The 17,580-nt window shown below is 37.0% G+C and overlaps 1 protein-coding gene across 1 annotated transcript in view; it reads left to right on the top strand.

The window, feature by feature from the left end:
* birc6 (baculoviral IAP repeat containing 6) overlaps positions 1-17,580 on the top strand; it is a 130,387-nt gene that overhangs the window by 95,019 nt on the left and 17,788 nt on the right. Inside the window, exons 66-70 of the mRNA XM_073827622.1 lie at positions 7,532-7,748; positions 10,589-10,734; positions 13,875-13,985; positions 15,302-15,519; positions 17,284-17,445. Coding sequence (XP_073683723.1) covers positions 7,532-7,748; positions 10,589-10,734; positions 13,875-13,985; positions 15,302-15,519; positions 17,284-17,445 — 854 coding nt within the window. The remainder of the gene's footprint in view (positions 1-7,531; positions 7,749-10,588; positions 10,735-13,874; positions 13,986-15,301; positions 15,520-17,283; positions 17,446-17,580) is intronic.

Below are 17,580 nucleotides of genomic sequence, written 5' to 3' on the forward strand. Positions count from 1 at the left end.
ACCCCTCAAAATAACAGTTGGGTTTAACTTGAAGAAATTGTGACAGAAATATATTACTCCATGTAATGATAGTACTACTACAAAATAAGAATTGTTAATAAAACATTTTTTTAAGGAATGTTTGCCAGAATTTCTTTAACAGAACTTATTTACCAGAAAAATTTAAATGCACAACACAGTATTTCTGAAAATAAATAAAAAATATTATTAAATATTTTTTTTATATAAAACCAAGTAATTAGAGATGCTTTTGATTATTAAAAATTATTGAAACCATTAAAATGGAATCCTGAAAATGAATGGAAAACACAGAAGTTGGTAAAAATAAAACTGAATTATGAAAAAAAGGAAAACAGATTTCATAGGGCCTTAAAATATAATTTTTGTTAAACCTGTGTAAGTTTCATGATTTTATTTAAGTAAACATGCTTTTTGAGTCTAGAACAGTTGAAATGGAAAAAAGGGAATCCAGAAAAAATAAAGCCCAAAAAAAAAAACTGAATTTGGAAAAAATAAAACTAATAAATATCAAATAAGCCAACAGTTGTGCTTTTTTTTTTTTTTTTTTTTTTTTTTTTTTTTTTTTTTTTTTTTAGGATTCTTGATGAATACAAAGTTTAAAAAAGCAGCTTTTTTTTTTTCAATATAAATTTTTTGTAACGATTTATATGCCTTTACTGTCAATTTTGATATTTTTCATTAGTATCGGTCAGTAATGGATGGTTTATTTGTTTATCCTCATTTTCCCCATTTCTGCATTTAAATAACTTTTTATTATCATAAAACTGTGACTTTAAGTTACTCTTTATAATTTATAAAAACTGTTAAATGTCATCTTTAGCATATCTCATAATGAATGCATTTGTTTCATACTCATGCAAATCTGAATTTGTGATACCAAAATTCACTTGTAGCATTTAAACTAATTGATTTTAGTTTTCGGCTCTTTATTTTTATTTATTTCGACTTGATTCATAGAATTTTAATATCAACTGGTTATTATCCACAACATGAAAATAATTATCAGTTTATTGGTTTCAAACTGAACTTTAATATTGCGGCATCTCTTTTTATATGCTCATGCGTTGTAAAATAAGGTGTGGTGTCTAATGGAGTTATGAGAATATGAATATGACCCACATAAATGAATAAACCCTCTTTATTTCTCCTCTGCTCTGGTATCTTTTATTTTCTTGGTGTGTTTGGCACTTGGATCAGTCGATGTTCTCTTCAGTGTGTTGAGTCAGTGGTCCGGTTGTGCCATCAGTCTGTGTCCTGCGTCTCAGTGATGTCTGTGCTAGAGAGATGCAGAAGTGTGAAAGGGAGATGCAGCAGCGCTCATCTTGTTTTATTCCTCGTTCTCTTGCATTATTGATGGAGCGCTTCTCTGAGCTCTTGGTGCATGTTGTGTCTTTTCTTCCAGCCGGCCCTCATGTGAAGGATTCTCGCTTGCTTGCTCGCACACACACACACACACACACACACACACACACACACACACACTCCAGACAGGCGGAGGACTCTTGTGCCCTGAATGATTTGGGAAGCATGATTTTTGTGTCAGTCATTAGACTCGAGGCCCAGTTCCGCTCTGCAAAGCGGCATTTAAAATCAGACTCCTGTCAGCCTGATTTACTTCAACAAAAGTGTGCTAGTGTTACTTCAAACACACTAAAATAAATGTGCACACACACACACACATGCATATCACAGTGGGGTCATATTAGAAGATGTTTTTTTTTTGTCTTGCTCTCTTCATCTGCGTGTCATGAACAGTTATGCATTTCTGCATGTTGTAAATAACCAGATTAAATTTTAACCAACCCAAGAGGCAAAAAGTAAGTGTGCGTTTCTGTGCTGCTGCTGGTATGTCTTGTCCCGCCTGTCCTCGAGATCTTTGTTGTCATGGTGACAAAGAGTTTCTACCACATGCTTAGAGAACTGTCACACACACACACACACACACACACACACACACACACAGACACACACAGTGTACCTCTAACGTTTATTGAGTACTACGTCTCCTGTATGTGTGAATGGGGTGTTTTAAACTACTATATATTAAGCAGCACAGTATGTTTTAATATGAAATGTTTCTTGAGGAGCAAACCAGCATATTAGAATGATTTCTGAAGGATCATGTGACACTGAAGACTGGAGTAATGATGCTGAAAATTCAGTTCTGCCATCAGTTTACAATTATGTTTTGAAATGTGTTAAAATAAAAACAATTATTTTAAATTGTAGTAATATTATATAGTATTACTGTTACTTGGTGAGCATAGGAAACTTTCCTACCCCAAAGTTGTGAATGGTAGTGTATAGTCAAACCACAGACATGAATTGTTAGGTTGAGTTGTGCCATTTTTCTTAATCAAGTGACATTTTTATTTAAGCCAATGATGCAAACTTCACAAGTGAGGCAAATCCAAAATTCCTACTATAAAGCAGCTGTAGCAAGACAGTTGTTGTGTATAATTTTTTAGTTCCAGTCAGTTCATTGTTGGTTCAGTTCAATAACTGTAAAGTTCATTCATTATTAAACAAGATCAGTTTAGAATAGAAGCCGAATCTCACAATTGTAAATTTTTTCCTCAAAAAAGCAAGTTTATATTTTGCAAATCTGACTCACAAGTTATTAACTCAGAATAAATTCGCAATTCTGAGAAAATAAGTGTTTTTTCCCCTCAGAACTGGGCTTTATAACTTACAATTTTGACTTTATATCTCACAATTTTGACTTTATATCCTGTAATTCTGACTTTATCTCACAACTTGACTTATTTTCTCATAATTGCGATTTTTTTTATCTCACAACTCAGTCTCGCTATTCTGACTTTTTTTCGCAATTGCAACTTTATATCCCACAATACTGTTTTTTTATCTCACAATTCTGACTTTTCTCAAAATTGTGACTTTTTATCATGCTATTCCGACTTTTATTCTCACAATTGCTACTTTTTATCACACTATTCAGACTTTTATTCTCAAAATTGTGACTTTTTATCTCACTATTCTGACTTTCTCACTATTCTGACTTTTTTCTCGCAATTGCGACTTTTTATCTTGCTATTCTGACTTTTATTATCACAGTTTCTTCTTTTTTATCTCACTATTCTGACTTTTTATCTCACTTTTCTTACTTTTTATCTTACTATTCTGACTTTTTTCTCGCAATTGCGACGTTTTATCTTGCTTTTCTGACTTTTGTTTTTGCAATTGTGACTTTATCTCGATACTCTATTTTTCTTGCAATTGTGACTTTGTATCCCGCAATTCTGACACTTTATCTCGCAACTCTTTTTTCTCACAATTCTGACTTTTCTCGCAATTGCTACTTTTTGTCTCATTCTTCAGATTTTTTTTCTTGCAATTGCAAATTTTAATTTCACAATTCAAACTTTTTTCTCACAATTTTTCTCTTTATTCTGACTTTTGTTCTTCCAGTTGCGACTTTCAGTCTCGCTATTCTGATTTTTATTCTCGCCATTATGACTTTGTATCTTGAAACTGACTTTTTCTTGCTAATTTTCAAGTGCAAATTTTTACCTCGAAAAAAGTCAGAATTGCAAGATGTAAACTCGCAATAGCTAAAAAAAAAAATTATTGTGAAATTAAGAAGTCACAATTGCAAGAAAAAAGTCAGAAAAAGTCGCAGTTACCTTTTATTTATTTTTATTCATTGGCGGAAACAGGCTTCCATAGTTAGCAGCTCAACTGAAAACAGGATTGTTGTTGTTCAGCTTGAAACAGTTCCGTAACAATGTGGCAACATTCATGAATTATGAACAATGTCAGTGCCATGAAATCCATCATATTACTGAATATGAAGTGTCTTTTAGGACCCCATCTAAGCAAGCCAAAGACAACTGTGACAAAAAACAAACTGCATTAGGAGACAGAAATCACTTACAATATCTGTTAAGGTTTCTTGCACTGAAACATTACCTGTAAGACATGCAAATGACCCATTATGATTGGCTTATCCCACATACAAATATAGCTTTCAAATTGTCAGTGCAGACCCAAGTGTCTACCTTGTATTTTAAATTCTTACTTTAAAATATCAAGAACAACATCCATTATTCCATCATATGGCCTGTTTGATATGGCTAAAGATATTTTTTGTCCTTTTGTCTGCACTCACTTCAGTGTTTTCTCATAAAGGTTGTGACTTGTGAGCTAATTAGAGGAACGTGTTTTTTGAAGATGAGGGGAGATGGCTGTTTTTAAGACGTCTCTCGAGTCTTGAGTGTGCCTGAGTCTCTCTCTCTCACACACAGAGCACGAAGCTTGTGTTTAAGGCTATATTGTGCCTTTTAGACAGTGAGCCGAAAGGGGAGAGGTCAGTCATAAAGGTCTTCTGGTACAAATGAAGAATCGTTTAAAGGAGTGGAGCTGTGGATCAGGCTCAGTTTGAGTCTAGATGATCTGTGACCCTCACAGTCTTTTCCTGGGGAAGAGAGAATGGATGGACGATATTGCAGTGTCCTTAGAGCTGCTGTGAGGAGTTTGACGTAAGACTGTAGTATTATCAGCAGTCATATAATCTCTCTTCTCCTCCTCTTCCTTTTTTCTTTCTCCTCTTTTCTGCTTTAAGCTCTCTTAAATTGTTTTCTCCTCTTATCTAATTGCCTCTCCTCTTCTGTTTTCTTCTCTCCTACCCTTTGTCTTTTCTTCTTTATCCTTTTTAGTCACTTCTCCTACGATCTCTTCTCCTCCTTTCTGGTCTCCTCTATTTTTATTTTTTTTATTTTTTGGTTTCCTTTACACTTACGCTTCTCTGCTCTCTTCTTTCTTCTCCAATCCTTCTGGACCCATTTCCTGATTGCTTCTTTACTCCTTTCTGTTCTCCTCTCCTCTCCTCTCCAGCTTTTATATCTGCTTTCTCCTTTCTTGTCTCCTTCCTTCTCATTTCAGGTCTCCTCGTCTCCTTTCCTCTTCTCTCCTCCACTCCTTTCCTCCTTTCTGGTCTACTTATGTCTTCTCTCCTTTTCTTCTGCTTTCTTCTTTCATCCTGTCCTCCATTCTATTTGCCTTTTCTCCTTCCTCGTCCCCTTTCCACTTGTCCTTCCTTGTCTTCTCTGCCACTTTGTCCTTCCTTCTCATTTCCTCTCCTCCTTTCTGTTGTCTGCCGTCTCTTCTCCTCCATTCTGTTTGCCCCTCCTCTCTCCTGGTCCCTTCTGGTCTCCTGTACATGTCTCCTTGCCTATTCTCTGTGCCTTTCGTCTCTTCTCTCCTTCTGTCGCGTCTCCTGTCTTCCCCTCCTCTATTCTCCTGTCCTGCCCTGTCCTCCCTCCTCTCTTCCTCCATCATCTCCGCTCTTCTCTGCGTACGGCGGCGGAGGGCAGGGGAGCTGACGTATGTGTCCTCTCCGCTCTCACTAACATTGTTTATCATCCACCCAATCCAGCATGGAGCTGAATGTCTGATGAGGGAGAGAGAGGGCCAGAGAGGAGGATTGGTGTGCAGTAAATCAGTTAGTCTGTAAATGAGATGAGAGTGAAGGAGAAACAGTCTGAACTGAGGAGAGCATGAGGAGAATCTGGAACGTAGACTGACATTGAGATGATACAACACACACACACTAAACACTCTCTGATCTATGGTGTCCTCGCAGACTCAGACGAAAGCCTTTGGCTTTGACAGAGCTCCAACGGTCGTTTGAAATTCCTCTTTCTTCTCAAAAACACACACGAGTCACACAAACATGCACACAGTGTTCCTGCTCCTTACATTCACCGCACACTGATAATATGAGCCTGATTATAGCATTTTGCTTGAAGACCCTCGGTAATCTCTCTCTGTCTCGTTCCCTCTCATCCTTTATTTTCTCACTGTCCTCATTCTGGCTTTAAGACTCCACTGTGCCACAAAAGGATTATCGTGCCTTCTCCAAACAGGAAATGCATTCACAAAGAGCCCTCATTCCTCAAACCCCTGGTTCTTATGGCATCTCAGTGTACTCGAGAGAAAACAGATTGAGTTTTTTGGTCATGTCTGAATCTTTTTATTAAAATCTGTTGTTTTCCCCTTAACTTTTCTTTCTATAGCCAAAGTATCTTGTCTGTGCTACTATGTTGCCTTAAAGGGACAGTTCATCGATAAAAAAAAATGAAATAAGTGTTAAATTCTTTTGAAAAGCACACATCTTTTCACTCAAAATTCACACAATAAAAAAAAAAAACAATGCTTTTTTTCGCTTATTTCAGTTAATGTCATAAAACTAGTGAGCTAAGCCAGTAGTAGTACTGACAATGTTGTGTAAACATGGCTGAAGACGCGAAAAGAGAAACAGATGAACCAAATCGATTGAGTCCTTTTGGATCTGCTCTGATTGATTCAAACTCATGACGTCAATCATTTATTTTAAGCGATTCACTAGCAAAAGCCAGATTGAATCAAAAGAGCCATTCATTTTTGAATTTCGACTTCTGTAATGATTTAAAGAAGTATATATATTGATGAGTGAAAAGGAGCTTTTTGAAACTCAGAATCAGTTAAACTAATGCGTCACAAAATAATTCACAGTTTCAAATTGGATCGCGTATCGCGAATCATTTGATTCAGATTGGGACTTCAAATCACATATCGTGTATCATTTGATTTTATCTATTATCTTTTTTTAGAATTTTAAAGAGAAGATATTGTTTGAGAAGTGAGATCTCTGTTATAAGTCCTTGAAAATAAAAAAGCTTTGAAAGTCCTTTTACAAAAAAGTTCATTTTACAGTATCTGAACGAACCCTGTTTATGTAATTGACTTCCTTCTTTCAGACTAATACAATCTGAGGTATATTAAAAATGTTCCAAGCTTCCAAGCTTTATAATGGCAGCTGACTTTCGCTAACAGTGGAAGGACATCTTACATCATCATTCGCTGGAATGTGACTCTCTCGTTAACTCAAGTATGACAGTTAGCGGAAGCTAGAGATTACGGTTTATAAAGTTCTAAATATGGATATTTTTCATACACAACTGCATCAATTCAATTCAAAAGGCTTTTATTAACCCCCCAGAGCCATGTGGAGCACTTTTAATGATGGTTGGGTGCACTTTATTTTGCTTAAAAATCTGAACACCCATTCACTGCCATTATTAAGCTTGAAAAAGCCAGGAAAATTTTAAAATAACTCCAGTTGTATTCTAGAAAAACACCTAGAATGGCTTGAGGGTAGGTAAATCATGGGGTAATTTTTATTTTTGGGTGAACTATCCCTTTAAAGCAGGCATGACACAAATTTGCCTGTTTGTCCATCCATAAAATATTCATAAGGTGACTCCTCCATATGGCAAAACGGTTTGTATGTCCTGTTCAAGGATCCAAACCGTTTAAATATTTGTAACCAATGATGTTCCTAAAAACATCTATATTAAAAATGTTATTAACCTTGAGAGGCTGAAAGTGTGTGTGTATGTGTGGATCGTCCCTTGTGTCCTTCTGTCATTTAAGAGATGTAATTGACTTTGTCTTTTATAAGCGTCCTGTCTCTGTACGTAATGTCTCGCTCTCTCTCTGTCTCCTGCAGTTTTGGACATGGCGCGTCACGTCCCCCTGTATCGTGCTCTGTTGGAGCTGCTGAGGGCCATCTCCACCTGCACCAGCCTGGTTCCTCTGCTCTTGCCACTATCAGGAGACGCTGCAGAGGAAGAGGAGGATGAAGAACGCACCGAGTGTCAGACGTCTGTCGGCATGTTACTGGCCAAGATGAAGACCTGTGTGGACACCTACACCAACCGCCTCAGGTGAGCTCTTTCTTTTAGACACACACACACACACACATTCAGTCCATGGGCGGTCACACTAATGGACAGAGAACGGACGGATTGAGTACTGATGGATGGATGCCGACCCAGTGACTCTCACTGTCTCTGACCTGCATGGAAAAACCTGACTTATACCCACAAGATGTAACCTGATGTTATAGCCACAAGTCAAAACCAGTGTTTCAGCAGAGGAGTAACATAGTGATAAATGAGTGCTAGATCAGTCAGTGCTCCTCACCTGTCCTCGAAAAGCCTCTAATCCCCAGTGGCCTTCAAAGTGTCCTGAGCTTTTGCCATTCCACGCTTGTCCATAATTCAGCTTTGGCCTTTTCATATGGTGTATACTATGTAATGTAGTTCAAATTGGTTTTTGCCACTGTTTTAATTGTTTTTTAACTATTTAAAAAAAAAAAAAAATAGACTTTTTGCTTTTTTAATTTACAAATTAAACATTTTTTAAATTTTTATCATGTATTATTGATATTATGATTTAAAAATAGTTATTTTAGTTTTTTAAAACTGTATAATAAAAAACATGCGTATATAAATATTAATTTAATACGTTAAATTCTCTTTAATTTTTTATTAAATAAATTAGTTTTCTTTTTTATAAAGCTTTAGTGTGTTTTTATATGATACTCATTTCCGTCACTAAATAAAAAATAAATTGACTTTTCTCACAACTCTTGACTTTTTCCCTCAGAATTGCGTGATACAAACTTGCAATTTTGACTTTTTCTCAGAATTACTTGATATAAACTTGCAATTGCAAGGAAAAAACTCTGAATTATGAGATTTAAACGGGAAATTCTAAGAACATAGGTCAGAATTGTAAGACATAAACTTGCAATTCTAATTTTTTTTCTCAGAATAACACGCAATTGCGAGTTAAGTCAGAATTGTAAGATATAAATTGGCAATTCTAAGAAAACAGTCTTTTGACCCCTTACCCCTACAACTTGCAATTGTGAAAAGAAAAAAGTCAGATTTGTGAGATATAAATTCGCATTTGTGAGGAAAAAAGTCAGAATTGCGAGATACAATCGTGAGAAAAAGTCAGAATTGTGAGATGTAACCTCGCAATTGTGTGGAAAAACGTAAGAATTGCAAGAAGTCAGAATTGTGAGATACAAACTTGCAATTGCGAAAAGAAAAAAGTCAGAATTGCGAGATACAAACTTGCAATTGCGAAAAGAAAAAAGTCAGAATTGCGAGATACAAACTTGCAATTGCGAAAAGAAAAAAGTCAGAATTGCGAGATACAAACTTGCAATTGCGAAAAGAAAAAAGTCAGAATTGTGAGATATAAACTCATTATGGTTAGGAAAAAAGTCAGAATTGCGAGATAAAAACTTACAATCGTGAGAAAAAGTCAGACTTGTGAGATGTAAACTTGCAATTGTGTGGAAAAACGTAAGAATTGCAAGAAGTCAGAATTGTGAGATACAAACTCAATTCTGAGAAAAAAAGTCAGAATTGCGAGATACAAACTTGCAATCTCGAAAAGAAAAAAGTCAATTGTGAGATATAAACTCACTATGGTTAGGAAAAAAGTCAGAATTGCGAGATATAAACTTGCAATTGTGAGGAAAACAGTCAGAATTGCGAGACAGAAACTTTTAGTTGTGAGAAAAAGTCAGAATTGCAATCACAAGAAAAAAGTCAATCATGGGAAAAAGTCAGAATTGTGAGATATAAACTTACAATGGTTAGGAAAAAAGTCAGAATTGCAAGATACAAACTTGCAATTGTTAAAAGAAAAAAGTCAGATTGCGAGATATCAACTTGCAATTGTGAAAAAAAAGTCAGAATTGCGAGATAAACTCGCAATTGTGAGGAAAAAAGGTCAGAATTGTGAGTAACAAACTTGCAATCGTAGGGAAAAAATGGAGTTGCCAGATATAAACTCGCAATTGCGAGGAAAAAGTCAGAATTTCAAGATAAACTGGCAATTGTGATGGAAAAAAGGTCAGAATTGCGAGCTATAAACTGGCAATGGCAAAAAAAAAACAATTGCGAGATATAAAATCGCAATCACAAGAATAAAGGCAGAATTGCAAGATCTAAACTCGCAGTTGTAAGGAAAAAAGTCAGAATTGCGAGGAAAAATTCAGAATTGTGAGATACAAACTGAAAAAAAAGTGTTGAAATCGTTGGCCTGTTATCATCCTCCAGGTAAAGATTGCGAGTCTGATTGCTTCGAGTTATAGCACAGGTGGATATGTAGAGTAGTGAGAGAGCGTGATTTGTTATCAGCTGTCTGTGTTTAATAATGGCTTAGTCTTCATGGGTAGCGAGTTGTTTATGGCATTGGCCTGTTAGTGACGGGATGAAGCCACAAGGTTGGCTCTGTCCGAGTGTCTGTGAGAATGCGTGCACCCTTGAATGATGAGACCAACTTAATTATTGCCGTATGTGTCACCTACAGGTAAAGGACGTTTTTGACATGTCCCCTTTCTCATTTGTTTGTCTCTTTCATTTTCTCTCCTCCTGCTTAATGAAAGATACATGTTGTGAGAGCGAGTGCTTACCCGCAAGACAGCTGGATGTTGTTTTTAATGGTTTACTTTGGGACAAGTCACAATCTGCTGCTCATTTGATGCATTCACTGTGTACCAGCACCTCTCAGGATGAGAGCGTGCGTGTTTGTTTCAGGGTTGGGACATGAGTGTTTGAGAAGTTAAGGACATGACTTTGTCAATGAAAAATAAAACATTTCACATATTCACATTCATGCAAACACAAATAAACACAGCTTATTCATTTGTTAGTGTCTACTACAGAAAATGTGATTTCTGATGATTCTTTGTCCACCTCAGGTCGAAGAAAGACAAAAGTAAAGGGGTGATGAAGACTGAGACATCTGATCCTGAGCCGGAAGGCCTTACCCTGCTAGTTCCTGACATCCAGAAGACAGCAGAGATTGTTTATGCTGCCACCACCAACCTACGGCAGGCCAACCATGGTGAGAACATTTACCTCAACAATCTGCTGTTTCCAAAATGCTGAAGGGATACTTCACCCAAAAATGAAACTTCTGTCATTAATTACTCACCCTCATGTCATTCCAAAACTGTAATACCTTCGTTTATCTTCAGATCACAAATTACGATATTTTTGATGAAATCCGAGAGCTTTCTGACCCTGCATAGACAGGAATGCAAGTGATGCATTCAAGGCCCAAAAAGGGAGTAGGGACATTGTTAAAATGTCCATGTGACATCAGTTGTTCAACGGTAATTTTATAAAGCTAAAGGAATGCTTTTTGTGCACAGAGAAATAAAAAATAACGCCTTTGTTCAACAATTTCTTCTCTTACGTGTCAATCTTTGACTCGTGTTATGTAAAACCTCCTATACAGAAGCTTTTCATGCTCTGTGTCTCTGTAGGGCAGTATTTCTTAAGTGCTTGAAACAGAAGTGACCGAGCACACAAACAGCAATAATTAAGTTGGTCTCATCTGTCATTCTTTTCTGGATGTATAGTGGTCAGTCAGGAGAGGGGTGGTGTGTATTTCACAGGCTGAAGACACTCCCTGCTTGTCTGAGGGCCTCGGGGGACACGGAGTGACTGTTTGCTCTGACAAAATAAGCCGAAGAGAAACGGCTCTTCAGCACAGAGCCGCACCAGAGGCAGCACGCTCTCTAAAGCCTGATCGTTTTCTCCGAGGAGTTTTAAATGGAGAGTCAGCTTTGCTGGGCACTTTCGTTTGTCAGACTAGACTTAATCTATGTCGTGCTAATTCTTTAAGATCTTCAGCGGCCCTTAGTCATAGCCAGGGTGTATTTTCAGACCGGGATGTTGTGTGACCAACATTCAGTCCCTCTATACTGACCTCAGAAAAACGAATGTGACTAAGGCAGATTTTTAATCCTAGGATTCAAAGCTCTTGAGAAGTCATCTGTTTATTAACATTTACAAACTGCAGTTGAGGTCAAAAGTTTACATCCCCTTGGCAGAATCTGCTAAATGTTAATTATTTTACCAAAATAGGAGGGATCATACAAAATTTACATAAAAGATGTTTACATATAGTCCAGAGAAAATAAGGGAAAGTAATAGTTGAATATATAAAAATGACCCTGTTCAAAATTTTACATACCCTTGATTCTTAATACTGTGTTCTTACCTGAATAATCCACAGCTATGTTTTTTTTTTTTTGTTTAGTAGTAGTTTTTTATGAGTCCCTTGTTTGTTCTGAATAGTTAAACTACCTGCTGTTCTTAAGAAAAATCATTCAGGTCCCACAAATTGTTTTTCCAGCATTTTTGTGGATTTAAACCCATTCCAACGATGACTGTATGATTTTGAGATCCATCTTTTCACACTGAGGACAACTGAGGGACTCATATGCAACTATTACAGAAGGTTCAAATGCTCATTGATGCTCCAGTAGTAAAAAACATGCATTAAGAACCAGGGGGTGAAAACTTTTGAATAGAATGGAGACATTGGTACCTTTTTTTAAATTTTTTGCCTGAATATCATATTTTTCATTTAGTACTGCCCTTCAGAGGCTAAAGAAAAGACTTGCATGTTTCCCAGAAGACAAATTAAGTTACATTTACCCTGATCTTCAGATTCAAAAAGTTTTCACCCCCGGCTCTTAATGCACTTTTTTTCTTTCTGAAGCATCAGTGAGCTTTTGAACCTTCTGTAATAGTTGCACAGTCGTCCTTCATATGTCCTCAATGTGAAAAGATGGAACTCGGTCATTGCTGGAAAGGCTTCAAATACACAAAAATGCTGGAAAACCAAAGACTTAGTGTGACCCGAATGATTTTTCTGAAGAACAGCACACAGTTTAACTATTCAGGACAAACAAGGGAATCATAGTAAGAACACAGTATTAAGAATCAAGTGTATGTAAACTTTTAAATGGGGTCATTTTTATTCATTCAACTTTTATTTTCTCTTATCTTTTATGTGAAATATCTTATTCACGTCACTACTAAATAAAAAATAGCATGCATTTTGTCCCTCTTATTTTGGTAAAATTAACCTTTTGCAGATTCTGAAAGGGGGTGTAAACTTTTGACCTCAACTATATGTCCCTCTGAGGTCCTCTAAAGCAAAGTTAAGGGAAAACCTGGTCATGAGAAGGTAATAGGAGGAATTTCCACTATTACGTCGGAGGACCAAATCAGTACATTCACATAATAACCATCACCTTCCCTTGGGTATCTTATGCTCTCATTCTCTCTGTGATGAGTGAATGAAAGGGGCGTTAAACGTGGTGAAGCTGATCGATGCAGCTGTCACTATCCATAAGGGAAATCCATATGATAAGAGCTGTAAGACATTACACTTACCACCCCGTTTAACTGCTTAATTAGTACTCCGTGTTTTCTTAAAAAGTACCAGAGACAGCGCAGTCAGGGTGTCTGATTGGCCCAAAGTGCTATCCTGTAGTTCAATATCGATATTGGCATCAATATCGTGCACTAATGTGACTAGGTGAGAGTAAATGGAGCTATCGATGTCGCTAGGATTTTATGTGGCTCGTATCCAAAGCCTAGCCGTTATCAGCCCCGTTAAGCGTAAAGGTAATTTGATTGGCTGACGCGGTGCATGTGTGTGCAAAGCGGGACATGTGTCTGCGTCAACAGCAGAATAGCCGGAAATGCCATAAAGCTCCTAAATATAGGGAGTTTAATTGTGTTGTAGCTCTAACGGCCTCCATCCTCAGGTCTAATATGTCTCACCGGAGCGGTGATGGTCTGCTGGTGTCGTTGTCATTAGTCTGACGCTCACTCGATAACAATCTGAATTGAGAGAACAGAAATGCAGCGACTCATTTGTGTAACAACGCGAGTTTGTGTGCTTCGTCTCATTTATCAAAGTAACAAATTTGCAGTCAAACATCTCAATAGGAGTCTTGTAAAAAAAAATGCAACATTTGAGCTTAAAGTGAGTGTTAACTAATAGCAGAGCTACGTTACCGGCATTCAGGTTACTTTTGCGTCTTGCAGGGATGTGTTGGTTGTTCAGGGATGAGAGGATGGAAGATGTGACCTACTCAAACACACCCTTAGGCTACTGTGAAACACACATGCACACACTCTTGAAGGTTTTTTATGTGTCTGTCTGCTTTTTTTTTTTAGAGAGGAAGATGGCTGAAAGCTCTAAGAAGGCAGCAGCAAGGCCCAAACCGCTGTCCATCTTGCGCTCAGTGGAGGAGAAATACACAGCAGCAATGAAGAAACTACAGTTTGGTGAGTCCTGGATTAGACATCCCTGCTAGTTCTTGACCCATATAAGTTTTTACTGGCTGATAAGAGAGTGTATGATATAATTTTATCATTAAAATCTGATTTTACACTCAAGTTCAATGAGTTTTATATATTTATATATGTTTTATTGAATGTTTTGAACAAGACATTTACAGTTTTGAACATTTTAGCTAACATATTTGAGGTAAAATATTTGTTTTCCCTCAGATGTTATATTAGTATTTAACAACATATTTATAGTACACTACCAGTCAAGATTTAGATTTTTAATATTTTTTAAGGTCTCTTCTCACCAAGCCTGAAATTATTTAATTCAAAGGTTATAGAAATTAATTATTTTATTTAGCAAGGATGCTTTAAATAGTTGATAATAACAACATTTCTAATGTTACAAAATATTTCTGTTTCAGATAAATGCTGAAAAAAAAATAGTTTTGAGAAGCAAATTAGAATGATTTATAAAGGATCATGCGACTTGAGTAATGATGCTGAAAATTCATTTTGAAATCACAGGAATAAATTACATTTTACAATACATTCAAATAGAAAAAATATTTTAAATCATAAAAATATTTCAAAAATTTTCTGATTTGCTGTACTTTGGATCAAGTAAATGCAGGCTTGGTAAGAGAAGAGACTAAAAACATACAAAATCTTACCATTCAGAAACTTTTTACTGGTAGTGTATGTTTGATTAAAAAAAAAAAAAAATCTCATTTATTTTAAATTAGCATTTTTATGATTTTTCCCATTATTAGACTTAAACTAACTCATAAACCCCTTGCAGTTCACTCACGAACCCCAGTTTATTAAACCTTGCTCTTAACCTATTCTTCCCTATTTTCTAATATGTCACACATGCAGTTGAATGAATGAATAGAAATTGCTGTTTTTTCTTTCAGCTGCCTTTTTTTTTTTTTTTTTTTAAGTGCACCAAATATTTGAAAGAGCACAATGCATATGAACAGAAATGGGGAGGATTGTGTTATCTTGCTGGAAGAATAGCTTTTCTGGTTGTCATTTCTCATCTTTCTTTGCTCTGATTGATGACTAGAGTTTTGTTCTGCCAAAAATGATTTAGCCCGACCTCAGACGAATGAGGTAATCTCAACTGACATGACTAAACAGGTTTGCACTGGCCCACACTGAACAAATCCCCCAGAATACACAGTATGGCTTTTTCTGAAGGAAAAATGATTAAATGTTTTTTTTTTAAGTGGCTGTGATGTTTTTCAAGCTGATTGTATTTCATTGTGACTGCTGATAGCTAAACGTCTATGTGTCCTATCTTTTCACAGACACGTTTGAGATGGTGTGTGAGGATGAGGACTCTAAGCTGGTGTTTAAGGTGAACTACCATTACCTGTCTCAGGTGAAGAACGCCAGCGACGCCAACAGTGCGGCTCGTGCTCGACGGTTAGCACAAGAGGCTGTCACGCTCTCCACCTCCCTCCCTCTCTCCTCATCTTCAAGCGTGTTCGTCCGCTGTGACGAAGAACGTCTCGACATCATGAAGGTATGATTCAATACCTCTGACCCCTCCACTAAAAGACTAAAAATATTTATAAAACCAGCATCTTAAAGTGATAGTTCACTCAAAAATTTTAATTACCCCATGATTTACTCACCCTCAAAATGTATATGACTCTTTTTTTTTCAGATGAATACAATTGGAGTTATATTAAAAAATGCCCTGGCTCTTCCAAGCTTTATAATGGCAGTGAATGGGTGTTGAGATTTTCAAGTCCAATAAAGTGCATCCATCATCATAAAAAGTACTCCACACGGCTTCAGAGGGTTAATAAAGGCCTTCTGAAGCGAATCAACGTGCTTGTGTGAGAAAAATATCTATCTGCTTCAGCCATATTACGGCAGCAAACTTCCTTGACTATTACGCCGGAATGGGAGTGTAGTTCCTAATCTTATCAGCCTAGAAAATTGAAGCTTTGCATTTCCACCGGTCTTAGTACACAATATAACTACAGAAGAGTCAAGTTTTAAATAGGACAAATATCGAAACTTGTTGGACATTCTTGAACGCGATGCTATTGGTCTAATAGGATTCAATGATCTATGCTAAGCTATGCTAAAAGTGATATCGCCAGAACAGGAGAACGGCTGAATGGATTTCAAAACGGTAAAAATCAACTTATTAACTCGGGGGGAGTTGGAGAATGAGCCTATTTCCAAAAAAAGTGGAGTGTTCCTTTAAAGATATCAACACCCATTCACTGCCATTATAAAGCTTGGAAGAGCCAGGACCATTTTTAATATAACTCTGATTGTATTCATCTAAAAGAAAGTCAGTCATAAACACCAAGAATGGCTTGGGGGTAAGCAAATCATGGGGCGATTTTCATTTTTGGGTGAACTATTAAATTATTAAAAAAGTAATAAAAAATGTATTTTGTAAATACACTTTTATTATGGTTTAAATAATTTATGACACATTTTAAAAAATCAAATAATATAAATTTGAATAATTAAATGAATCAGTCAATAAGAATCTCAGTGCTGAATACGAAAGCAGACCATGACGGTGTCAAGCTTTGCTGTTTACTGTGGGTCAACATGAATCTTTCGATTTCTGCTGCATGACAAAACAACGGCAGTGAATCCCACGAGTCACTTGCTTGTCTTGCTGTCCTGTGGTCTCTAACATGCACACATGAGTGCCCACACTCTTACTAATGACATTTGAGATGTGCTTTTGACCCGGACTCCTCTCTGAGTGTGTAAATGTCAGTGTGTCTGGCTTGAGCTTCATGTCTCGGGCACGCCAGACCACAGGCGGAGCCCCCCAGTCAGACTGGTCACTCGCTACTCCGTCTGCTTACGCTGACCCTTAACAGCGGGCCGGCCTTTTTATCTTCCTCCACGCTTCATACAATCTTAATGGACATTAATAGTAAACTGAGCTTTCCAGATTTAACCTACACAGAGTGTGTGAGCACAGCTTTGTGTGTGTGTTTAGTGTTGCGTTTGAATGGTCATGTCAAAACAGTCTTAACGCCTGAGTGCAGCTCTACCGCCTGCAGTGGAGAGAGATTCACTGGATGGCATTACAGTCCTCCGATCTTCCTCTCTCGCTCCCTCTGTGGGAAGCGGGGATACTTCTCTTTGCCTGTCTCAGTACTACTTCCTGTATAGACTTGTTTAGACATGCACAATTGTTCCGGTGCTGTTCAAAGCAATGTTTTTTTTATATTATTGTTTGTCGCCTTTGAATGGATGGAGAGTCACTGTATTTTGATGCCCGTTTTCTTGCTTTTTGTCTCAGGTTTTGATAACGGGGCCCGCAGACACACCATATGCCAACGGCTGTTTTGAATTTGACGTTTATTTCCCTCAAGATTACCCAAACTCCCCTCCTTTAGTTAATCTGGAGACCACCGGTGGCCACAGCGTCCGCTTCAATCCAAACCTCTACAATGATGGCAAGGTTAGTGTCACTTCCTGTTTTCATCTTGAGTAATTTGTTTAGATTTTAGAAGTTTTTGGACTGATATTAGTTTTTCAGTGGCGATGCAAATTCTGATAACCAGACTGTAGGTTAAAAATCTCAAAATAAATGTTG

The sequence above is a fragment of the Garra rufa genome, chromosome 21, assembly GCF_049309525.1.
Source record: "Garra rufa chromosome 21, GarRuf1.0, whole genome shotgun sequence".
NCBI lineage: Eukaryota > Metazoa > Chordata > Actinopteri > Cypriniformes > Cyprinidae > Garra > Garra rufa.